Source organism: Panthera leo, chromosome D3 (genome assembly GCF_018350215.1).
Source record: "Panthera leo isolate Ple1 chromosome D3, P.leo_Ple1_pat1.1, whole genome shotgun sequence".
NCBI classification, from domain to species: domain Eukaryota; kingdom Metazoa; phylum Chordata; class Mammalia; order Carnivora; family Felidae; genus Panthera; species Panthera leo.
In genome coordinates this window covers 40,912,517-40,938,741 of record NC_056690.1, presented here as the reverse complement: position 1 = coordinate 40,938,741, position 26,225 = coordinate 40,912,517, and the positions used below count along the sequence as shown (strand labels likewise).

The 26,225-nt window shown below is 39.1% G+C and overlaps 2 protein-coding genes across 10 annotated transcripts in view; one reads left to right on the top strand and one right to left on the bottom strand.

Moving 5' to 3' along the window:
• The window catches only part of MYOM1 (myomesin 1), a 168,660-nt gene extending 155,871 nt beyond the window's left edge, over positions 1-12,789 (bottom strand). For 2 of the 9 annotated variants that reach the window (XM_042911117.1, XM_042911114.1), the window contains exons 1-2: positions 12,405-12,457; positions 2,198-2,292 (exon numbers count right to left, since the gene is read on the bottom strand). Coding sequence is in view for 2 of the 9 variants with exons in the window: in XM_042911118.1 (XP_042767052.1) it covers positions 2,198-2,292; positions 12,714-12,723 (105 nt within the window). In the remaining 7 variants the exon portion in view is untranslated. Of the gene's footprint in view, positions 1-2,197; positions 2,293-3,215; positions 3,654-11,649; positions 12,483-12,713 lie in introns of those variants that run through there. The other 7 variants (XM_042911112.1, XM_042911109.1, XM_042911110.1 and 4 more) reach the window with 7 other exon arrangements.
• Positions 12,790-12,891: 102 nt separating this feature from the next.
• Positions 12,892-22,855, top strand: LOC122203924 (myosin regulatory light polypeptide 9). Its single transcript, XM_042911119.1, has 4 exons — positions 12,892-13,001; positions 18,226-18,424; positions 18,864-19,025; positions 21,859-22,855. Exons 2-4 carry the CDS (start codon positions 18,241-18,243, stop codon positions 22,029-22,031), a joined length of 519 nt encoding a protein of 172 aa, XP_042767053.1. The 5' UTR covers positions 12,892-13,001; positions 18,226-18,240; the 3' UTR covers positions 22,032-22,855.
• Positions 22,856-26,225: the final 3,370 nt, after the last annotated feature.

Sequence of the window (26,225 nt, the reverse complement as noted above, 5' to 3'; positions counted from 1 at the left end):
AATAAAACACTCTTTTTTTTTTTAATTTTTTTTAATGTTTATTTATTTTTTGAGAGACAGAGAGGGACAGAGCATGAGTAGGAAAGAGGCAGAGAGAGGGAGACACAGGATCTGAAGCAGGCTCCAGGCTCTGAACTGTCAGCACAGAGCCCGACACGGGGCTCAAACTCATGAACTGCAAGATCATGACCTGAGCCGAAGTCGGACGCTCAACCAAATGAACCACCCAGGCACCCCAAAATGCTCTTTTCATTAAATTTAAAAAACATTCTGGATATTAAGCTTTCATCTGTCATTTTGTTCATAAAATGTTTCTATTTCAATTCTTTCCTTGATTTCATTACATTTTGACTTTTGTAAAAGTAGAACCATCAATCTGATAATCAGTAACACTTTCACAGGTCACAAACTTATATTTGCACAAACAATAGGGACAGAAAGCAGAGAGTGGTTGCCTGAAGGTGGGGGAGGAGAGAAGTGGGAGGAGTCAGGAAGGATGGATTTACAAATAGGCATGAAGAAACTTAGGGGGAGATAGATATGTTCAATATCTTGAGTGTGGTTAAGTTTTCACAAGTGTACACATGTGTCAAAACTTAGGATATTATACATTTAAATATGTGTGGTTTACTGTATGCCAATGATGCTTTAGTTAAACCATTTTTTAAAACATATATATTCTTCTTTCCAGTTAAGATACTTAAATAATTCTATTTCATTCAACTTATTATGCTTTATGCTTAATTGGAACTCACCTGCAATTTATTGTGGTTTATGCTATGTGAACTTAATCAAAGTTTATTTTTCTCAGTTTTAATATTCTCTTTTTCAACTACATTTCATAAATAGTTATTTCTTGCACCATTGTTTATTACACTTGGAAAGTCATGTGCTGAGCCTATAATTTTTTATCTATTCCTATTAATATCTTTCATTCCTTGGCCAATTTTTCTATTTTTAAACCTAATACTACCTGGTTTGGAGGTCTGGAATTTTGTTCCTTTGTGATATTTGTAATGTTTTAAAGTCAAGTAAAGGACTTTACATGAGGCAAGTGTGCTAATGTTAGTACATACACACACACACACACACACACGCACACACACAGATGTTCTCATATAGTTACACAAAATAAATCTCATGTAGCTATTATACATATTATTTTAATAAACATCAGATGCACTTTATATGAAAATAGTTTTAATAGAATTACTATAAGAATTAATAGAGTAACAGAGTAACAGGGTGCCTGGGTGGCTCCGTCAGTTAAGGGTCAGGTTCTTGACCTCGGGTCAGGTAAAGATCTCACAGTTCATGGGATCCAGCCCCACGTCAGGCTCTGTGCTGACAGCATGGAGCCTGCTTGGGATTCTGTCTCTCCCTCTCTCTCTGCCCCTCCCCCGCTCATGTGCATGCACTCTCTCTCAAAATAAATAATAAACTTAAAAAAAAAAAAGAATAGAGGAACACCAAGATTTTATTCATTGTCTCCCCTGTCTTGAGCAATAATTTTTGGGGGGCCTATATATCCAAATAAGATCTAACCTATCTGTGACTAATCCAGCCACCACAACTACCTGTGTACCAAGAAAATTTTCATTCTGGACCTAACAGGCCACACAGAAGTTTGATAACATACATCTGGTTGCATTTCAACACAGGACCACTTTCATCATTTAACCACTTCCTAAGTCTCCTTTATTTTTTTCTACTACCTTTGCCTCAAAGTTCTTGAATAAGGGTTACAGTTTTAACTTAGGTTTAACTGAGCACACATGACATGCCTGGCACAGCGCAAGGTCATGGGAATAAAAACGGAAGGAGGCACTCTCAGGAAATATGTGTACTTTCATATCGTGGCTCTTTCTTCTTCCTGAAGCAGGTAATGAATCATGTAGCACACAGTAAGACACTGAAGGACACGAATCTTGGAAAGGCCCCTTCAAATTTAACTTCAGGTTCTTTGGTCTTTCAGGGATTATGGATTCAGGGATTCAGGGATTATGGGTGGTGCTGCCAGACCAGTGATTTAATGCTTTATTGAATCAGTGCTCCATGGGGTAATACAAAAGGAGGTGTTCTGTGTTAAATGTTGACAAGTTATATGAAACAGAGACTGCCCATAGAAATTACTTTCATTTACCATTATTTTTCCAGGAGAAAGAAGAACTAGAATCAAAAGTTATAAAATACTTACAGGTGGCTGGCAAAACAGATATTGCCCCAAGGCACTGATTTCAGTGGAACTAAGCCTTGCTGGAAAGTCTGCAAGAAACCATAAAGTCTCTTTTCCTGGGAAGAACAAAAAAATAAGTCAACATTTTGGGCAAATATTCCCACTCCAAATTATTGATACAATCATTTTTATCAACAGCTAGCATGCTTCACCAATCAATACAGCATAGAGGCTGAAAGCTCAGGCACTGAGGTCATATAGACCTGCATTAGATTCCTGCCCCTTCTCTTCCCCACAATATGAACTTGGGCAAGTTACTAATCTAAGCTTCAAGTTCCTCATTAGTAAAATGGAGGTGACAGTAACCATCTTGCAGGGCGATGACTGAAAGGCAATGTTAATAAGACATTCAGAGCTCCTGGCTTATAGGAAGTACTCAATAAATAATCATAACAATAATAATTCATTATTATTATTAATGAATACATTAAAAAACTTCTACTTAGGTGGCACCTGGGTGGCTCAGTTGGTAAAGCTCTGACTTTGGCTCAGGTCATGATCTCACAGTTCACGCATTCAAGCCCCACGTTGGGCTCTGTGCTGACAGCTCAGAGCCTGGAGCCTGCTTCGGATTCTGTGTCTCCCTCTCACTCTGCCCCTTCCCTGCTCATGCTCTGTCTCTCTCTCTCTCTTAAAGATAAATAAACATAAAAAAATTTTTAAAAAAACCTCCCACTTTGAAAATGTAAAACTAATACAGGATATGTTTACAAGCTAGTTGGAAAACAAGTCAAACACACATAAAAAAGCAAAGAACAATCCAAAGTGATTCAATATTTTTCAGTGTAATAAGATGTTAAATATGAGGTTCATGTTATCCCAGAATTCTGGCAGATAGCCCAAAGGCTGAGAGCATTAGTTCTCAGAACATCTATCCAGGCATGCTATATGATTATACAATTTCATAATTATGAAATCCATTTTGTGACCCCTAGTTAATGTTCCAATTCAGGAATAATAGGAGACAAGGAGATCAGACCTGAAAGATTCTAGAGAGACCAGCATACGGAATTCTTCAGAAAGAATTGTCAGAGCTCTGTGCATCAGTTCCACATACAGATGGCGTGAGGAGTAGGTGGTACTTCTCATAGCACTTTGAAGATATCGGTCACCCGCCTTCAGCATGTATTGTTGCTGGAGGAAAGCATGCTGTTGGACCCACTGTCAGTCTATTGCAGGCAATCTCTTTTCTCTATGTAAGTTTGTACTATTTTCCTTTTTACTCTTGATGTTCTGAAGTTTCACTGGGACATGACTTGGTACAGATTTATTTTTATTTTTCTTGTTTCATATTTGGGTGCATCTTCAACCGGAATAAAGATTATAAAGATTTTTGACTCTCAATCCTGGAAAACTCTCAGTTGTCTGTTTCAATATCATTTTCCAACATTCTCATTTTTAACTTGTTCTGGATTTCCTATTAAATATACAATGGACTAGCTCAATATATCCTCCATGGCTTTTGACCGCTCTTTTATATTTTTACTTTTTTGTCTCTCTGTGTTACATTTTGGTGAAGGCCTCAGTACTGTCTTCTAATCCACTACTTCAAATGTCTAAAATGTCATTTCTTACCATCACCATACCCACCCTCCAAACTATTTCTCCCCCATGTTCCTTATTTCAGTGATAGGCATTACCATCTATCAGAAATTCTAATTCCTTCTTCTCTCAGGCTTACCTTCTACTAATCCTCTATACTATTATCACAGTGATTTTAAAAGAATACAAGTCTGGGGGCGCCTGGGTGGCTCAGTCGGTTAGGCGTCCGACTTCAGCTCAGGTCACGATCTCACGGTCCATGAGTTTGAGCCCCACGTCGGTCTCTGGGCCGATGGCTCAGAGCCTGGAGCCTGCTTCTGATTCTGTGTCTCCCTCTCTCTCTGCCCCTCCCCGTTCATGCTCTGTCTCAAAAATAAATAAACGTTAAAAAAAATTTTTTTTAAAGAATACAAGTCTGATAATATTAATCCCATACATAAGACAGATCAGTGGTATCCCATTGACCTTCAGAAACATGGCTTTGAGGTCATTCAGGGCATGGTCTCTGGCCCCCTCCTAGGCCTCATATTTTTGCCGTTTTCCCATCATACCCTACCTTCCAGTTCTTCATTCATTCAATATGTATTTTTATTTATTGAGTGCCTTTAATGTGTTAATTACTGTGCTGGGCCTTCAGGATACTTCAGTAAACAAAACAGTCCCCCAAACCCTGTCTTCATGGAACTTAGTAAAAAAAAAAAAGAACAAAAACAAAAAACTGGGACCTCATCAAAATGAAAAGCCTCTGAACAACGAAGGAAACAATCAGCAAAACTAAAAGGCAACCGATAGAATGGGAGAATATATTTGCAAACAACATACCAGATAAAGGGTTACTATCCAAAATCTATAAAGAACTTATCAAACTCAACACCCAAAAACCAAATACTCCAGTGAAGAAATGGGCGAAAGACATGAAAAGACACTTCTCCATGGAAGACATCCAGATGGCCAGCCGACACATGAAAAAATGCTCAACATCACTCATCATCAGGGAAATACAAATCAAAACCACAATGAGATAGCACCTTACACCTGTCAGAATGGCTAACATTAACAACGCAGGCAACAACAGATGTCGGCAAGGATGCGGAGAAAGAGGATCTCTTTTGCATTGTTGGTGGCAATGCAAGCTGGTGCAGTCACTTTGGAAAACAGTAAGGACGTTCCTCAAAAAACTAAAAATAAAACTACCCTATGGCCCAGCAATTGCACTACTAGGCATTTATCCACGGGATACAGGTGTGCTGTTTCGAAGGGACACATGCACCCCCATGTTTATAGCAGCACTATCAACAATAGCCAAAGTATGGAAAGAGCCCAAATGTCCATCGATGGATGAATGGATAAAGAAGATGTGGTATATATATACAATAGAGTATTACTAAGCAATCAAAAAGAATGAAATCTTGCCATGTGCAACTATGTGGATGAAACTGGAGGGTATTATGCTAAGTGAAATTAGTCAGAGAAAGACAAAAATCATGACTTCACTCATATGAGGACTTTAAGAGACAAAACAGATGAACATAAGGGAAGGGAAACAAAAAAAATATAAAAACAGGGAGGGGGACACAACAGAAGAGACTCATAAATATGGAGAACAAACTGAGGGTTGCTGGAGGGGTTCTGGGAGGGGGGATGGGCTAAATTGGTAAGGGGCATTAAGGAATCTACTCCTGAAATCATTGTTTCACTATATGCTAACTAATTTGGACGTAAATTTTAAAAAATTAAGATTAAAAAAATAAGCAGTAAACAAAGTAAGTCAAGTATATAGTTATGTCAGAGGTAATAAATGCAGTGGAAAAAATAAAGCAAGAGAGAGAATGCTGGACTTGGAAGAATGAATGATGGAATCTTAAATAGAATGACCAGAGAAGGCATTATTGAGATGGTGACATTTGAGTGAAGACTTGAGAGAGTTGAGGGAGAAAGCAATGAAAACATTAGAAGAAAGATCGTTGAACAGGAACAGCAAATACAAAGGTGTCAAAGCAGAAAAATGCCTTCTTCAAGAAACAGCAAAATCAATATGGTTGAGCAATTGGCAAAAGCAGGCAATAGGAGATAAAGTCAGTGAAGTTCACCAAGTCTGGTTTTTTGGGGGGCTTATTATAGGCCACTCTAAGGCATGTGGCTTTTACTCTGAGGTGAGACACCATTGGAGGGTGTTGAGTAGAACAATGACATGATCTAATTTATGTTTTAGAAGGATCACTCTGTGACTATGGAGAGCAGAATTCCAGGGAACATGGAAGTAAGAAGACCAGTTAGAAGACTACTGCAAAAATCCAGGTTTGATACTTTTGTACTAGGATGGTAGCTGTAGAGGTGATGGGACATAGTCAAATTGATATGTTTTGAAGGACTTAACCAATAGGTTTGGCTAACTGCTGTTCTAGACCCTGGAGATGGTTTAACCACAAGGTTGGATGAGGGTCAGAAAAGAAAAAGGTGGCAAAGATGAGCCAATGGTTTTTGACTTGAGCAACTTACCCTAGACGGAGAAGATGGCAGGAAGAGCAGGGTCTGTAGGTAAGATCAGAAGATCAGTTTTCAAAAGGGAGAAGACAACATATGGGGACAGATGCTAGCCAGTAGGTAGATGTGGTGGTGAGAGCTTGTGGAAGTCTATTTTGCCCAGTGACTTAAAAGGTCATCAACTGAGAGCAAGGATGGGAGAAAAGGTGCTGGAGATGCGAGGAGACAAATTTTAAACTGATACCTAAGAGAGCAGAAGCATCAAGATAACATCAAGGGCTCACTTGAGGTCTTTGGTCATATGTAAACTATGACCATTCAGGAGTGCCTGGGTGGCTCAGTCGGTTGAGTGTCTAACTCTTGGTTTTGGCTCAGGTCATGATCCCAGGGTTGTGGGATTCAGCCCCTTGTGAGGCTGAGCACTGAGTGTGGAGTTTGCTTAAGATTCTATCTCTGCCCCTCTTCCCAACTTGCTCTCTCTCTCACTCTCAAATAAACAAAGTGAAAAAAAATTTAAACTGTGACCATTCAGCTTGTTTCCTCCAGTTGAACAGACAAAGCATTAGCATAATAGTTAGTTTGGGGTAGGATAACTGCTCTACAAACCCCAAATTTTAGTGCCTTAACACAACTGAAGTTGATTTCTAAGAAATTTACATGGACTATCTCACCTGATGCACACAATGGATGACTAAAGTAGATGCTATCATTATGCCCTTGTCTAGATAAGAAAACCAAAGAATTGTTTGAAGTAAGCCTAAGCCATAATTTTTGTTTTAGGTATTTGTTTTATTTGGGAGTATTTTTAAAAAACTGCCTCACAAGATTAATTCAGCAAATGTGATTTGGTCACTACATTCATTCATTAACAAGTTATTATTAATATCAACTATGTCAGGCTAAAAACAGTTTATGATCTTAGAAATATTTGCTTTTTCATCAGTGGAGGAGCAATTCTTTAATTAATTGCCGGGAACAGGTAAATTATTTTCTAGGTAATTCTTATTTCATCTTTTGGTTTGCCTTATTCATATTCTCTCTTCTCTCTTCTTGAATCTTTAGTGTTTTTTCTAAGCATTTATCTTTCTTTTCAAATGTATTTTTTTGTTATTTATTTTTGAGAGAGAGTGCAAGTGGGGAAGGGGCAGAGAGACAGGGAGAGAGAGGATCCGAAGTAGGCTCCACATTGGAAGCAGAGAGAGCCTGATGCAGGGCTTGAACCCACAAACTGAGAGATCACAACCTGAGCTGAAGTCTGATGCTTAACCGACTGAGCCACCCAGGCACCCCTCAAAAGTATTAGTGTGAAAGTAATAACTTCCCCCAAATATTCTTAATTCAATTCCACATTATTTTTTATCTTGTATACCAATCCTGAATTTAAAAATAATTGTAATTTTTAAAGCAATTCTTTATGTAGAACTTTCTACACCCTTTTAATACATTTATTTGTAGTTTTGCAGCTTTAAAACTAATTTCCAAACAGATTAATTTAACCGCCTTAATTTTATTTAAAAGAAAGGAGTTCCTCCTACTGTTTTCCTGGATTAATGCTAATTTTTTACATCCTAGTTTACATAGAAAGAATTACAATTCCATTTATGTAGGCACAACCAGAATGTAAGCCACGTCTCCCACCATTCGAAAGTTTCTTATATGCAATACAAATTGTAAGTGATCACTAGGAAATTATTGACTTTGCCAGTAAATACCAAAGGTTAATTCAGCCACACTTTCTGTTGTTTGGGTAAGGAGTTTCTCTTCTTGAACCAAAGAAGAGAGCACAGAATTGTAAAATAAAATGTGGGATTTGGGTCAGGCCATTTACCAGCTATGTGCATTTGAACAAATCACCAGTTACCAAATATTTACTGGCACCCATGGAAAATTAGGCACTATCTTAGGAGTTAGGGATACATGAGTAAGGAACACTGGTCCCTGTCCTCCCTTATCTCCTACCCCTAGGCAAACAGAGACATGAGTTATAATCCTGGTTCTTTTATTACGTTTTGGGTAACATGGGCAAGTTATCAAAATATTTGAGCCTTATTTCCTAATCTGTGAAGTGGAGGTAATAATACCTACTTCAGAGGGTTGTTGTAAGAACTAAATGATAAAAACGCTTAGGTAAAATACCTACCACATAATAGGTACATATTAACAGGAGTTCCTTTGTTTCTCTCTAGATTTTTCTGGTCTCACAAAAAAGCCTCACCTTGAGGCAACAGTGTCCTTTTAATAATTATAGTAACCCATAAGAATCAAATATTATATACTCTGAGCTCTTGAAACATTAATGGAAGGTTTTCTCAACCTTGGCACTACTGACATTCTGGGCCGAATAATGCTGTTGTAGGGGGCTAGCCTGTGCACTGTGGAATGTTTAGCAGTAGTCCTGGCCTCTATGCATGAGATGCCAGTAGCAGCTCCCTGGCAGTGAAAATCAAAAATGCCTTCAGGTATTCAAATATTCCCTTGGGGAAAAAAGTCACCTGTGGGTGAGAACCTCTGCATTAGTGAATCATAAACTCACACGTAGTAGGTCTTGAAGAGCATTTTTAAAAGTTAAATGGCATAAAACAGACACATGAAAAGATGCTCAATATCACTCATCATCAGGGAAATACAAATCAAAACCAAAATGAGATACCACCTCACACTGGTCAGAAGGGCTAAAATTAACAACTCAGGAAACAATAGATGTTGGTGAGGACATGGAGAAAGAGGAGCCCTTTTGCACTGTTCGTGGGAATGAAAAGTGGTGCAGCCACTCTGGAAAACAGTATGGAGGTTTCTCAAAAAATTAAAAATAGAACTACCTTACAACCCAGCAACTGCACTACTAGGAATTTATCCAGAGGATACCAAAAATGCTGATTCGAAGGGGCACATGCACCCCAATGTTTATAGCTGTGCTATCGACAATAGCCAAATTATGGAAAGAGCCCAAATATCTATCAACTGACAAATGGATTAAGAAGATGTGGCATGCAGGGGCACCTGGGTGGCTCAGTTGGTTAAGCGTCCAACTTCAGCTCAGGTCATGATCTCACAGTTTGTGGGTTCGAGCCCTGCATTGGGCTCTGTGCTAATAGCTCAGAGCCTGGAGCCTGCTTCAGATTCTGTGTCTCCCTCTCTCTCTGCCCCTCCCATGCTCAGGCTCTGTCTCTCAATAATAAATAAAAGTAAAAAAAATAAAAAAGTTTAAAAAAAAGATGTGGCATGCATATATACATATATATATATATATATATATATGCGCATACACACACACATACATCCACATACATACAATGGAATACTATTCAGCGATGAAAAACAATGAAATCCTGCCATTTGCAACAAAGTGGATAGAACTAGAGGGTATTATACTCAGCAAAATAAGTCAATCAGAGAAAGACAAATATATGACTTCACTCATATGTGGAATCTGAAGAAACTCAACAGATGAACATAAGGGAAGGGAAGGAAAAATACAATAAAAGAGAGGGGGAGGCAAATCATAAGAGACTCTTAAATACAGAGAACAAACTGAGGGTTGCTGGAGAGAGGTGAGGTGGGAAGGTGGGTTAAATGGGTAATGGGCATAAAGGAGTGCACTTTTCTGGATGAGCACTGGGTGTCACATGTAAGAGATGAATCACTGGGTTCTGCACTGTAAGTTAACTAACTTAAAAATAAATTAATAAAAAAAAAGTAAAGCTGTACAATAAAGAAGTCAGAATGGGAAAAAAGTTAAATGGCCCAATTTTGAAATAGAAATTTTAGAAAACATTGTACGTACTCAATAAAACGTACGTATTATTTAGTGATATAAATTTCATACAGCAAGTTATAATCAAAAGTTTGAAAGCCACTGTTCTATACTTAATAAGACCTTTCACATAAACTATCTCATTTAATCAGGAAACTCTATCAAGTAGGCAGGAAGATGTTATCCCCATTTTACAAATCAGAAAATTGAGGCTGAGGTCAGCTGAGTGATTTGCCCTCAGTGTTACTCAGTAGGCTGAAGAGCGGATATGATGCAGAACCCAAGTCTCTAAAGTTAAGGTAAAAAGGAGATTGTTACCTGAAGGCAAAAATCTCTTATGGGGTCAGAAGAATAGAGACATAGAGTCAGAGGTCTTTGGCAGTGAGTCCAATCATTAAAACAAGTATCAATATATTAGATGCATGTGAAAATGTGAAAAACATTTTATCAAGGTTTTTATTTTTCCACAGTGGCTTGCTAACCTTTGTGTACCCAGAGTTACTTGTGGAATGAATAAAGGAATGAATGAACACTGACCACACAATTCCTATTCCTCTTCAATCACCCAGTTTCTCTGATCACCTTTAGACAATTAAGCATGCTCCTCCATTTGCCTGGAACCTCTCCTCTCTTTCCCCACTGACCTGTTTTTTTTTTAACTTTTAATTTTTATTTTTAATTCTTTTTTTTTTTTTTTTAAATAAGCTCTATGCCCAATGTGGGGGCTTGACCTCACCACCCCAGATCGAGAGTCGCATGCTCTACAGACTTAGCCAGCCAGGTGCCCTTCCCCATTGACTTTTAGAATCAGCTCTTCAAAAGTCCTCTAGGGGCCACCTTCCACAAATCCCCACACAGGTTTATTTCTTCCCATGTTCCTTCTATGGGCCTTATGCAATTATACTGTAACGATCTGTTTTACAAACTGTTCCCTGACACCCCTTGTGCCTTTGCAATCCTTTCTACTCCCTCTCCGCCAACCCCAGAGATAGCAGCTTTATTCTATTTCAAACAGCATAAACTACAACACCCACCACAACACTTGGAAATACAGGGGCTGTGTAATACCTGTTGACTGATTGAGAGGAAAGAAACAAGGCAAACAAGGCAATTACCTGACACTTAGAAAAGCAAAAGAATGCTGCTGCTTCCTTCCGAGCTGAGAAGACTAAACTATTTCATTGTGGGTTCAAGTTTTCTTTCTGAAGACAAGGACAGTAGTTGGAAGCCTCCAGGTCTCCGTGGTGGCAGGTCACCACTCAGTGGAGGTGCCAGTGCACTGCAGGGTGCTCACACTGCTGCCCAAGTCAGACTCCAAAACCAAACTGCGGTACCCCTACCTCTAAGCCATCTGGACTTGGCCTGTCGCTGCCTAGGTCTTAGGCCCTAAGCTGTCTAGCTCTGTATCCCCAAGTGTTAAGAGTTCCTTAGGACCCCAGTTATACAGATGGCTTCACAGGACTTGCTCTAAAACGATTCTGAATCATTAGGTTGGAGATAAGGCACCCAGTATTTTGAATTTTTACCAGCACCCCCGTGATTCTTAATATCAAGGCCACTTAGGTAACTAATCATCTTTGTGTCACTCCCACTATAGAATTAGGGCAGTTATTTATTTTTCAGTGATTTTTACCTCAATGTTAACCTTGGAATATGCTATTGGTTAGTAGATAAAATGCTCCTGAGGTCCTGGAAGTTGCAGTGTGTTAATATTCAGAATACATAATAATGCAACTTTTAGCTTCCTTTTAGCAGGGTGATTCAAGTGAGAGGCCAAAACCACAGCCACCCCCAACGTCAGAACTGTTCTGGCCACGTGAGCCAAACTAGGCACTGAACCTCAGGGCTGGGATGACGATCCTGAGTAATATCGGTCCAACTCACTCCTTTTGTAGTTGAGCTCAGAGAGCTGAGGTGACCGTGAGCACCACAGTCTTCTCTTCCTCACCAGACTCTGGATGGAAAAGGACAGAGGACAGAACTGGGGCGGGCTTTCCTTTAACAAGATGCATTGTTAGAAGCTGTCCAAGAAAAGGAGAGCTGAGAAAAGATAGGCCGCACTTTTTAATCCCTATTTTCACCAAGCCGCAAGTCCGCTTCACAGTGAGAGATTGGGGCAAGATTTAGTTAGCTCTTGCTGGTCGCCTGTCTTCCCTCCTAGTCAGGTCCCGACTTCCCTTGTTAACCGGGGCTCTGGTGGGAAAAACAGCAAACGGTTTTGAAGAGGGAGGAAATCTTCATCATCCGTGACCTCATGACATCCGCCTGGGCCAAAAAAAAGTAGTGGCCGCTTGGCTGAGAGCCCTGGGGACTGAGGAAAGTTTGCTCCAATGTATAAGGGGTGGGACCCTTCGACACAGCACAGTGCACAGACATAGAACCTCCTACCCGTAGACCTCACAGAGACCCACGCCCTGAGTGAGTCCCGCGCGCAGGCGCACGACCGTCCGGCGGCCGGGTCTGGCCCTCTGGGAAGCGCGGGCGCGGGTCACGTGGGCCGCGCAGCCCTCTGCGCTATTTCCCTACAAGGACTTGGGCTTGCCAGGCCCCGCCCCTGGACGTGCCCTGGAATGTGCAGGGAGGCAAACACACAGGGCAGGCTCATCCATTTACCAACAGGAAAGGGGGGAAAAAGCCTACATTGTAAGAGGAGGTACAAAAATATGGAAACCCAGTAGAACAATTACACGAACGAACCATTACACATTCTTCTGTGTTCTAAGTCGCCCGCTTTATGCTCCTTCCTGTGCACTCGTTCAAAATTGCGCCCTCCTAGGACACTGGCAACTCCCCCCACCCGTCGTCTTTCTATTAAGTCAGGCCCACTCTGTCGGCCGACAATGGTGACTAGGCTTCCTTCCGGTTTGCTAAGCGGAGGCCGGAAGTGTTGGTTTTAGGGGGCTGTGGGAGTAGAAGAGTGCTGATACCGGCAGCGAGGGCAGCGAAGGGGTTACCGAAGTGCTGGGATTCTTGCGGCTGTGCAGGGTGAGTGGTGCCCGCGATAAGGTGCGCGAGGCCCATCGCGGGGGCCCATCTCGACGGGGCGGCTGGGACGGCAGTAGCGGGCCACCGGAGCCGGGGAGTGCACCTGGGCAGGTGTACTGGCGGGTTCCTTGTTTCGAGCCCAAGGGCCAGCTCTGGGATCGAAGGCCACGCCCGGAAGTAGCCGAGGCGCGGACTTTGTCCCTTTGCCCAAAGTCGGAGCTAGAGGAGTGTGGTTTAGCTCTCTGGCGCCGCGATCTTGGGCGACAGCCGGGCCTGCGAAACCCGAACCCCGCGGCGCTGACTCCTGGACTATGTTTAGTTTCTAACGTAAACTTGCCGGATTCAAGAGAGTTTGCGCAAAAACCGAAGCCCAGTGTCCGCCGTGCTGCAGCTGTTGTTGCAGCTGTGTGGCTACGTTTAGTAGGAATAACCAACTCAAATTAGCAGCTTCCTCAGCTCAGCATCCATTTCTGTAATTAGAACTTTTTTTTTAAGTGATAATTTACAAAGAGGGGTTGAGGGTGTAGTCTGCCGTTTGAGAAACTCCAAAATACAATACCATGTTCCTTTTGGGTGGAGACCTCGGGTTATTGTCAGTTTGCCAGAGTGTTTCCTTTTAAAGTAGTTGAGCTGGTATATGAAAGTATATATCAGTTCTTAAAGCAGAACTTTGGAACAAATATGCGTTCAGTTGAGATTTTAACTTAAGTGGAAAATGTTTTCTATCTGAAGGTGAAGAAAGTGAATGTTTTTTAAAACTATTTGTTTCATGTTCTGGAAGGCTTTTGATAAAACTTAACAAGAAAAGCTTTCCGTTTTCAAGAGTGAGCATTTACTGGCATGTGAACCTTGACAACTAATTGCCTTTGTCAAGTGCTAAGAACTTTTTGGGTGTGGCTAAGAGATCTAATCCTACCTTTAACCGGAAGTTTGCATAGGAGTTGAAAGCTCGCTTCATTTGGAACAGAAGCACTAACCTGAAAATACATTTTTAAAAAAACTGGGGATGGCACCAAAAAAAATCGCATAAACTTCGCTTCAGGGGGAAGTACGTTGATAAATGAGGTAGGAAATTTGGTCTGGATTTGGAAAAAAGATACTACATGCTACCACATTAGGAAGTGTTTTTAAAGATGGGAGTTTTTCTTTAAAGAATGTATCATACTTCCTAGGATACTACCAGTTGTAGTATCAGTTCTGTAGAAGAAACATCTCTAGATTATTTTATATCTATTACCACTTTATAAATGCTGGACTCTAGAATTCTAACTAGAGTAACAAAGTGTAATATTAGTATGGATTAATATTATTTTATAAATGAAACCATAGTATATCTTGAGATGCTGAAAAATCTTCTGGTTGCCCTCGGTGTGTGGAAAAAGACTTTGAGGACCTTTACTTCTACCACTTAATCTAGTCTAATATTTTCCTTACTTGATTTGTATCCCTTCTTTTGTCATAACCCTGAATTGAGTTTCTTCCTATTTGATCATGCTAAAACACCCCCAAATTCATTGCTACCAACACTTACGTCCCCTGATTTAAAACAAGGTTATACTCCTTTAGATCTGTAAACTGAATATTCTTGACCACCATTGACTATGTTTCATTCACTTTCTTGTGCATCTGAAATCCTTTCATTTTTCATAGAGGCCTGCTCTGCAAGTTTCCCTGCTTTAAAGTTTAATACAACAAATATGCCTTCACATGAAAGAGCTTTCATTAAATGCTTCAGAAATAAACTCCAGACTCTAACTTTGAATGAGTGAGAATCCTATAACTTGAAAATCTCAGATGCTTACATCTTCCCATCCTAAATAAAGAATATTTACATTGATGCATGAAATGTTTTCAGTGTTTTTTACCCTAGCTTCCTAGATTTCTATGAGTTGTGCATTTGTTTGTTACATAAAGAGAGTTACAGTCTCGCTTGTTTGGGGAAAGTCAAAATGGATAACAAACTAGAATCATAGCAAGGAGGACAGTGACAATACCATAAGTGATATGCTCTTTGTGATCATAGCACTGTTCCTGATATGGCTCCCTCTTCATCAGTGTTTATTCCACCCATACTTTTAGTTTGGTAGGAAAAACTTAACCACGCTTTCCTTACTGTAAAGATTTTATTTTCTTTTTCTAAGTAATCTCCACACCGAACGTGGGGCTTGAACTCACAACCCCAAGATCAAGAGTTGCACAGTCCATCGACTGAGCCAACCAGGAGCCCCTACATTTTCTGTATTTTAGAACAACTTACTGTGAGGCTGAACTCCCTATTGCTGAAAGGCTACCAGTTTCTGGTGGGAGATAAACTCATAGACAAGAGCACAACCTCCTTGAAAAAGGCCCAGGTAGTAACTTGTCTTAACATTATACTACCAGCTTTTGGTAGAAGTAACTATCTTAATTTTTTAGAATTAAAACTAACGTCTGAATCTCTTAATTCTAAGGATTTCTCTTAGCTTCTAAATGGTACAAGATTTTTCAGGGTCTTCCCCCACCATCTCGATCTTTTAGAAACAAAGATCTTCCTCAACTCACAGTATTTAATAATCATGTATCACCTTTGAGTTATTTTTCATTATTGTCACACATTGTTTTAACTTGAGAGTTCTTCAGGAATGAAAACTATGTGTCATTTCATAAATTTAACCAATCCGTTCATTTCCTTTTTTTTTTTAAATGTATATTTATTTTTGAGAGCAAGAGCGCGAGCTGGGCAGGGGCAGTGAGAGGGGGGAACAGAGGATCCAAAGTGCGCCCTGCGCTGACAACAGCCACCCCAGTGTGGGTCTCAAACTCACAAATTGTGAGATCATGACCTGAGCCAAAATTGGACGCTCAACTGACTGAGCCATCCATGCACCCCTCATTTCATTTCTTTATAGTTGCTTCCCCAACTATATTTTAACCTTTTTAAGATAGGACAATTGCCTTACATTTAATTCTTAAGTAGTTTTCAACACTAGTGACATTTGATGCACTTTGGTATAATTCATCGATCATATTAAAGATTGATGATTAAGTATTGATTGAGCTAAAGTTCTGTGAAAGACCACTGTCAGTGCTGACCAAAGGGAGAAAAAAAAAACCTTTATAACTTTTACAAACCGTTTTTACAATGAATACAAATTTAAAGAATGCATGATTAAAAGAATCATAATGGGAAATGATTTAAAATTCAAATATATATATGTAAAGGTACCTAGAGGACTCCCATCAAATTTAGTATTCTGAGTTTTTATAGATTAAAAAATGTGTCAACCATTTGACCTAGAATTCTCATCAGTTTCTTTGTTCTTAAAATAACTGACATTCCTGCCTCATGAAGGGAAGACAATGTTGTCAAACAAAACCGATGATTTTTAAAGACATGCTTTGATTTGCAAAGACACAGCAAAGAGAGGTGGACTGGTAAGTATGTGTCACTCATTACATCTGGATCACTCACCCCAAGTTCTTGAGTACAGTTAAAAGATGGTGGAATAATATACACTGTAACTTTCTAGTTTTTAAAAGTACATTTAGAATAGAGGGAAAAATTAGATAACAATGGTATTTGCTGCCCCAAAAGGTGTTACAGAATGAAAATAGGCATCCATGGTGCTGATAAATTTCCAAAGGCAGCCACACAAATTGTGATTAAAGGAAACTTGGAAATTAGGGAGGAGTGTGTATCATAACTTCTGGGTCGCGTAGGGTATATCTTACCAACAGCACATTCCAGTGTATCACTGAGTGCTATATTGGATGGACTGGAATTTGTGACTCTCCTTTGTGGAATTTCCTACTAAAATCTGAGAACAGATTTAGCTTTTTAAAAAAATCTGAGGCAGAGCTTTTGTAATTATTTCTATAATTGAATTTAGTCTGGGTGATGTGGTATAATCGGGAAGAATGTAGGAAACAACTTTTTAAGCTCATAGGAAGCATTGTGTTCTAAGGTCACTTTGCGGGAGATCTAGGTAGTGCTTCATTCTTTGCAGGCCACAGATTTATTTTTAGAGCAAGGGCATAGTGTTTTGCTACATCATAGCTAAATGTTGTTTTCAGAACGTAAGCTTTAAAATTGTTATCCTGGTCAGAGAGTGAAATCAGTAGTGCCTATTTTAGTCCTGCTTGGAAGAATATAACTCAATACAGTGACCTAGTCTCGCTGGTTAGAGGTTTTGCCGACTACCATCGCCACCTCAGCTCTGAAGGATGGTACGGTAACATTTTGTTATCTGAGGACTGTGGGCTTTTTAACATCAAACAGATTTTTATAGTCTTTTAAAGATTGAGTGCTGAAAAGAAAATTGCCTTTCCATTTCAGTTGTTATTAGGCATTCTTTTTATTTTTAACTTGAATTTTACAGGGATAAATTTAGATTATTAGAGAGTAAAGGTAGTTTCCTTAGCTCTTAACATGTTTTCTAAAACTTAAAACAAATAAATAGCTTTAAAAACTGTTGTGCTATGGCTTTTGTCTAGAGAATTTAGTCACACCTCAAGGGACTTAGCTTGGCTCTGTGCAAGAAATTGGTTTTGACAGAGTGGACGTATCTGTAAAACTTATAGGTGAATTCATAGTTTTTTTAGACTTTCCAGTTAGCTTTTCAACAAATCTCTTTCATGAGCTACTTTGATTCCAGAAGTGAGAGTGCAAGAAAATTGTTAGTTGCGAGTGGAAGAATGCTATTTGACAATGGAGATTAAGAGATGAAGACCTGTTCCATCAATTAGTCTTCCTTCCTACTTTCTGTCTACCTGAGAATGGGACGGCTAGTTTAGGCTAGGGCTGTGGGAAAGACTTGTTGAAGATGAATTAGTATTCCCCAGTACTGCCACAGCACTGAAGTATAAAACTAGTACTGTTTCCCCAAGTGTAAAACCAGTACTTACTTGGCTATGCTGCAGCACAGGGGACATGCAATCTTGTTGATATGCTCTGAGCTTTGAATTATGTGAGTTACAGTTTGGAATTTGAAGTTAGTGATGGACTGTTCATTAGATGTTATGACTACTAAGGGTGAGTGAACTCAAAGTTGAGTCTGGTTTTTCTCTTTGTAGTTTGGTTCTGTGAGTAAGAGTATTGATTAGTAGAGACAGATGTTTGCTAAGTGATACTGCCCTGCTGAGTAGTTTTTAGGCACATCTCTAAGTAGCTCAGACATGTCAGGAAGTTTGATGCAGCTTAGTTTTTATTAATCTTTGTGTTTTGTATATTTCCCTTCCTAATTAGGATTTAACCACCACCATGTCGAGCAAAAGGGCAAAGACCAAGACCACCAAGAAGCGCCCGCAGCGCGCAACATCCAATGTGTTTGCCATGTTTGACCAGTCACAGATTCAGGAATTCAAAGAGGCCTTCAACATGATTGATCAGAACAGAGATGGTTTCATTGACAAGGAAGATTTGCATGATATGCTTGCCTCCCTGGGTAATGATCAACTTTAATATTATAAAGAGAATTTCTGTAATGCCTGTGAAGCCAGTCTAATGATGCTGTAGTTTACTAAGATTCAGAGTCTGGAACAGTGTTTCCCAAAGTGTGGCCCTTGGACCACCTGCAAGTTTCTGGACAGGCCTCAGGATTGGGCTGGGGGCCAGCTGTGTTTGTGTGTTTTTGTGTTGCAAACACTGATACTGATTATGAGAACAATGTTATTCCTCTTGTCATCCCAATAGAATAGCATACTATCTCTAGACTCTTAATACAGGCCTTATTCACCGAGAAGACTTTTTCCCAAATAGTTTTGCTATTATGAATACACAGCAAACTACATAAATGATAATCTTTCTTGTCAAAAAGTTTACTGTGATGATTACTTGATGCATTTTGTGATGTAAATAAAATTATGACCCTCTTTTTTATTCAGGGAAAAATCCAACTGATGAGTATCTGGATGCCATGATGAATGAGGCTCCAGGGCCCATAAATTTCACCATGTTTCTCACGATGTTCGGTGAGAAGTTAAATGGCACCGATCCAGAAGATGTCATCAGAAATGCTTTTGCTTGCTTTGATGAAGAAGCAACTGGTAAGTCTGAGGTAACCTTTAATTACTAAGTGATTTAATTTTTAGTTGTGGTAACTAAAACATATAATAACTTGAAATATGATGACATAATACCCTCAGGTTTATTCCATACCTGTTTTTGGACAGGCTTTTCCTATGGCATGTTAATCACTCATTTTACTGCCTTTGCCCTTAAATATTTAATTTACAATTTAATAGGTGTACTTGGAACTTCTCTAGGAAACTTACATTACTCTTTTACTAGGATAACTCCATAATGGTTAGGCTGTCAGTAATTGTGTTGAATGAATAACTTTTACCAGGGCCATCTTGGATAAAGGATAAATTGCTGTAGACCTTGATACCAGTACTGTCCCGTATTTGTTTATCAGGTACCTCTCAGCTCTGAGATTGTTTAAATCTGGTGTCTAATCTTTTGCTCTAGAATCAGACTCCCTGGTTCTATATACCTATTCTGTGCGATAGCTATGTGATTTCAGGCAAGTTACTTAACTTTTTCTAAGCCTCCGTTTTCTTACCTATAAAATGGACACTAATATTACCTACTTCATAGTGTTGTTGTGATTACTAAATGAGGAAATGAGATAATTTATACAAAGTGCTTAGTATACTGCTGGCATAGACTTAACTTTCAAAAAACCTCAAAATTAACAACATAAATGCTTGATCCTTTGGCACAATTGCATATAAAGGAAACATAAGGGCGTAACTCACATGGCAAGTTTTTGAGAAGGAAGGCACACCCTTTATTTACGTATTACTTGGACTGTTTTAAGTAGTCCAAGCATAGTCTGCTGTTGGAAGCATAGTTTCCGCACAATATGGCCCCATTAGGCCTCCTCAGGTATACCATCTTCCTGTATCATCTTCCTAACCTCCTTCCAAGCTCTTCTATGCCTTGTTGTCCTAACTTACCTCTACCATTGCTCCCTCTGTATCTTCCTTACCATATCACCTGCTCCCTCTTAAAACTGAAATTCTTGGGTTTTTTTTTTATGTTTATTTTTGAAGGAAAGAGAGACAGAATAGGAGTAGGGGAGGGGCAGAGAGAGAGACACACAAAACCCAAAGCAGGCTCCAGGCTCTGAGCTGTCAGCACAAAGCCCGAACTCACCAGCCGTGTGAGATCATCATGACCTGAGCCGTAGTCGGACGCCTAACCTACTAAGCCACCCAGGCGCCCTTTAAAACTGGAATTCTTAACAGTTATACCTGGAAGGGAAAAACAGGAAACTTACTTTTTTTCTCCTAAAGTCACTTTTGTATTGCTTGAGCTTTTTACTGTGAGCAGTTGCTACTTTTTTTAATGGAAGGGAATACAGCCATAAAAGAGTTAAAAATCCTATCCAAGGGCACCTGGGTTGCTCAGTCAGTTAAGCATCTGACTTCAGCTCAGGTCACGATCTCGCCATTCCTCAGTTCAAGCCCCGGGCTCTGTGCTGACAGCTCAGAACCTGGAGCCAGCTTCAGATTCTGTGTCTCTCTCTTTCTCTGCGCCTCCCCTGCTCGTGCTCTGTCTCAGAATATCTTATCCATTCTTCAAACTTATCTCAATGGTCACATTCTTTATAGAGCCTTAGCTGTGTTTTTATATAATATTTTTTCCTGGTTCCAGGAAAACTTAAAGCCTATCCTTTCATTCCACATCTAAAGTATATTCTTGTCTCTCTCCTGGCCTTCTGTTTTAGTTGTGTACTTATTCCCAGTCGTCACAAAATCTCTCCCCACACCCAGAGCCATGGCTCTGTCTTCAACAGCATTATATTCCCATCTTTGTAACCCCTTCTAACACCTACCACAGCTCCTTGCACATCGTTGATGATAGGTTTATATGATAGTTGAATGACTTGGCTGGGGATGAGGATTTATTTCTACAAGCTGAGAGACTAACATTTAAAGAGCTTTTTTAAATGTAGAATTTAATTAGCAAAAACCCCATAAGTCTAGAGTTGCTCTTGTGAACTGACCTTATAATTTAAACTCATAGGAAATGTATCATCAGTGTTTCAGCTTAATTTCACAAAAAAGAAAATTCAGATTTTTCTTTTTACTTTATGAATTTCAGAATCTCTTGGTCATTTATCAATTTTGCTTTAGTATTAGTGGCTCTCGATCATGATGTGAATTATTTGGAGAACCTTTTAAAAATATCAATGCCATGGGGTGCCCTGACTGGCTTAGTTGGGAAAGCATGCCATTCTTTATCTCAGGGTTGTGAATTTGGGCCCATGTTGGGTATAGAGATTACTTAAAAATAAAATCTTAAAAAAACAAAAAAACTGGACCTCAGGACTTCAGTATTATTTCCACTGAAGCACTTTATTGATATTTATGATATGGTATTAATTTTAGTGTTATTTGCTTATAGAATAAGTGTGACCAGGGGTACCTGGCTGGCTCCTTTGGTAGAGCATGTGACTCTCGATCTCTTGAGGTCATGTATTCAAGCCCCACATTGGCTATAGAACTTACTTAAAACAAAAACAAAAACCAAACTAAGTGTGACCATTCACGCTACTTTAAGGAACCATGAAGCTTAGATTCCTTAATCATACTTTACTGCTTTTGTTTAGGTGTAGGTTTAGGCCCTATTATGAAGACTTGGGCAGGGAAGATGATAGAGCAGAACAGGATGATAGACCTAGGCAGCTGGGCATTGCCTAGGCAACTGTCTGCTGAGGCTGGCTTAAGCATGGGGAGATGCCATATTTCATATATTTGCAAGTTTATAGTTCTTAACATAAAGAACTATATGCTTGGTCAAGTGTAGATGTTCCTTGTAATCAGTCCCCAGAGGAGTATGTATTCTGATCCCCAGTTCTTTATTCTTTAGGCACCATCCAGGAAGACTACCTGAGAGAGCTGCTGACAACGATGGGAGACCGGTTTACGGATGAAGAGGTGGACGAGCTGTACAGAGAAGCGCCTATCGACAAAAAGGGGAATTTCAATTACATCGAGTTCACGCGCATCCTTAAACATGGAGCAAAAGACAAAGATGATTGAAAGAACTTCAGATTCCAGCCAAACGTTCCTTGTTGCCACTTTGGGTATTTCTGAGACGTTCTCTTAGAGTCTGTTGCATGCCCTTAGCTTTGCAGCTTTTGCCTTTCTTGTATTTATTCTCAGCCATTTTGGGCACATGCATCTCTATATTCAGACTGGAAATGGGACTTTTTATGATTTTCAGATAGAAAATAGGGCGATTTAACTTACCAGCCCCTCCCCCTCAATAACTGCAGTCTACACAGATTCAGTATATTTTTTCAGAGAAAGTTATTCACTCAATTTTTTCTGAACCATAATTAAACTTTATGATAAAAACTGGCTTGTTTAAAACTTATTTACCAAAATCGGCTTTTGTTACTTGCTTCTTCCAAAGAAAAGTAGATGAGGCAAAGCCTACAAAAAGATATGGTTGTTAGACCTCTCCTTTACTCCATCCAGTTTCTCTAACAATCCTATCTCTAATATTTATTCCTCCCCCTCCCAAAGAAATCCAGTTTAAACTGCCTTAATTGGGTTTCTTGCACTTTGTCTTTCAGTTTTAAAAATAATTTTCTATAGATTTGCAGAGACATGCTAGCTTTGGTAGCTTTAAATCTTTAAGTTTTACATATCTGTCAACATCCCTCTTTATCTGTTCTAAGCTTTTGTGTATTGCATCACGTGATTTAAAATTAGACCAGGCCACTGAGCCTAATTTTAATTTGTCCTAATTTTTAAAACTATTTTAGCTCCAAAGGTTTTATGGAATGCTTCTTACCAAAAAGATTTTTTTGTATTGAATTTCAAAATGTTGGAAATACAATCCAGTATTTTTTATTGTATGTAGTTTCTCTTTAATACAACAGTCCCTATTGAAATACCATGTTTGTTTATGGAGAGATTCCCATGAGTCCATGTATGAATTTTGGACATTCCTGACCTGCCCACAGTCAAAACAGCTGAAGCTACATGCCTGGGAAAGTGAGATCATTATTTCAATCCTAAAAATAACTTCTGCTATCTGCAAAATGCAGGAGTGTTTTCAGAGTTAATCAGAAAGTGGTAGAGTTTCACTTGCTTTGGCCTTCAAAAATCTAACTTTCAAACACTCATGAGTTTTAAAAAGACTTTGAAATGTTGGGGGGAAAAGTTGGTTAAAGAGTTGACAGCCTACAAAGATGAGTAATTGACAATTACTCTAATAACTTTATGTTTTATGCTACTATTAATAAGACATTACCTCACTCAATAAACAATTACTGAATGCCTTCAAGGCAGCAGACCTTTGTGTTCAACAGGATAGGTGAGTGAGATCCTTTAATCTGGTGCAGCCAGCTTTACAGAGAAGTAAAAAGTCTAGGAACAAGACTGCTTCTGTCCTCTTTGAGGATAGAATCTCAGCACCTACTTTTTGCCCTTTATGTGTTTCTGAATTTCATTCAGTGAGTTAAGCAAAATACTTTTTCTAGGCTCATAGCCTTAATGCTAAAATCCAGTTTGTTGAATTGAATTTCCATTTCAACCAAAAAAATGGTCACTTCTGCTTTTAATAAACGTCCAAATAACATTGTTTCCACTACGGAAACAAAGTGATCTCATCTACTAAAATAAGCTCTTATAGTATCTGCATTTTCATCTCAAATAACTTCTCAAAGAATCAACTTCCATTAGGAACAGTGAATGGTCTCCCTTGAATGAAGTAAGTCTTCTAATAAAGTAATAGCATTCTCCACATAGTAACTAGGGTTTGCTTAAGCAAAGATAATTGCCAATAAAAAGCTAAAAATCTCCAAAAGTGGATTTGACTGAAAAACCAGTCTCCATGATGAAAGTCCTACATTCCAAAAGTTCTCATGAAACCAACCTACTGCATCCTTATCTACCTGCTTATGATTATATTACCATTTGGACTTCAGGGCCCAAATTTAATATTTATCAAGGAGCCTATGACTCAAGAGCAGGAATTGATGAGTGCTACTGTGATAAAAAAGGGAGGAAAGCAAAGCTAGTAAAATCAAATTCTGAAAAGGAAAGGCAACCATTTCCTACAAAGTATGAAGAGAGAGGGGACAAGTGGTATAACACCTAGACTGACGAATATGCAGAAAAGTTAAGGATCAGATAGAAGATGATAAAAGGGCTTGGAGAAGAGCCACAAAAACAGTATTGTGGAAACCAAGTGAATAGTTTCAAGAGTGAGGAGGTTAGTCAATAGTGTTAAGACACAGAAAAGTTAAGTTTAAAGGAGGCCACTAGATCAAGTCATTGGTCATCTTTGCTAGATTTGTTAGGGTTCCGAATGCAGAATCCATAGTGCAGCATGAAACAGTAGGCTGCCTAGGTTTAGGGGTCAGGCTAATCTACATTTTAATCCCATTTTTGCTACATTGTTTCATAACCTTAGGTCAATTAGATTCCCTCAACCTCTATTCATTTGTAAAATGGAAGTAATGCTACTGGTTCATAATATGAACATAATCTATTAATATATAATGCAGCACTTTTTGTGACTAAGAGTAGTATGGGGTTTAGAGTCACACTTTGTAGACTTGGGCAGGTCACTTGTGTCAGTTTCATCACCTATAAAAGGAATGGTACCCTTAGAGCCTGTTGTGAAAATTAGAAACACTAAAGCTAAATGGTCTGGCACACAGGTATTCAAAAGTTACTCTTGTTCTGTTTACCAGTGGGGGTCTGAAGCTTGGCAATGAAGAGAAGCTTGAAGGGAAGTTCAGGATCAAAGGGCTCATCTTTAGAGATTCAAGCCTGTTTGTAGACAGAGGAAAAAGACAAACTGGAAGAAACAATCAGTGAAACAAAATGAATTATGTCCAAGAGATAGGCAGGGCTAGAACCTAGATCACACATTATAGGATTATCCTTAGAGAAATAAAAATGGATACTTCTACCTCTGAAAAGAGAAAAGGATAGGCGATAGGAGTTAATGGCAGTTGGAGATTAAGTAAAAGGCTGAGGTTAGGAGAAAGGTCCATAGTTGTTTGATAGTAAATTAGTTCAAACTAGAATTTTATTATATTAAAAGGTGGTAATAAGGATTTACTGAGAATATACATTAAGTCTATCAGTTTCCTGGTACCAACTAGATGCTCAAGTAGTTTTTTAGATTTCCTGAGTAGATCCAATAATTAGACTTGTTTGTGTCTTTCTAGGTCCTCCTTTAGTGTACAATTTCTCGATTTCCCTGAAACCTGGTTTTTTATTCTTGAAAGTATTGCTGGAACTAATCCCACATGGAAGAAATGCCCAGTTTCCCCAATGCTGCTTCTCTCATTTCTACCTGCTCTTGAACTTCCAAGTCCCTGTATGGTTTTTTTTTTTTTTTTAATGTTTGTTTATTTTTGAGAGAGACAGAGTGAGAATGGCAGAGGGGCAGAGAGAGAGGGAGACACCTAATCTGTAGCAGGTTCCAGGCTCTGAGCTGTCAGTACAGAGCCTGGTGCAGGGCTAAAACCCACGAACTGAGAGATCATGACTTGAGCCGAAGTTAGACACTTAACTGACTGAGCCACCCAGCCACCCCCCCTTCTTTAAATTTTTTTAAGTCCCTGTATCCTTTTACACTAGATGTCTGTCTCCCTACTCAAGTAGTGCCATAATGTCTTATTATCCACATACATTTTATAGTTGTAATGAACATACACCTTGTTTTTAGTTTAACATAGCTTAAATTATTTTTCATGTTTTGGCATAGCCACCTTTATTTGTAACCATTCTTTTTAATGACCACAATTATCTTTGAAAAGGATATGCCTTAATTAGCCATAACCCAAGAGCTAGATATTTAGATAATTGGCTTTTCGTTAATAAATATTGTTTTTCTTTTGAATCTAAAGAACAATATACCCTAGAATTATTTTACGAACAGAGCTCTTCAGTACAACTTTCTGTGATGATAGAAATGGTGTCTGCTTTCCAATAAGGACATTAGCCACATATGGCTATTGAGCACTTGAAACATGTCTAATATAACTGAGGAGCTGAGTTTTTAATTTAAATTTAAATAGCCACGTGTGGTTGGTGACTATTGTATTGGAAAGCAGTTCTATAAACAAATATGGGGATCAAAGTCAAAGTGCAGTCAGAGTCCCTCAGCTATGATCTTAACTAAGCTGGCAAAGGTGAGGGCTTATGGGATGGTAGTAGACCATACTTGAAGGGCTCTATGACAAAGACCTAAAGAAGCCAAACTCT

Bases quoted from the DNA above. Each gene is read 5' to 3' on its own strand.
- LOC122203924 (XM_042911119.1), top strand. From the start codon at position 18,241: ATGTCGAGCAAAAGGGCAAAGACCAAGACCACCAAGAAGCGCCCGCAG. The intron at 18,425-18,863 runs GTAATGATCAAC...TTTTTTATTCAG, and splicing joins TGATATGCTTGCCTCCCTGG to GGAAAAATCCAACTGATGAG. The intron at 19,026-21,858 runs GTAAGTCTGAGG...TTTATTCTTTAG, and splicing joins CTTTGATGAAGAAGCAACTG to GCACCATCCAGGAAGACTAC.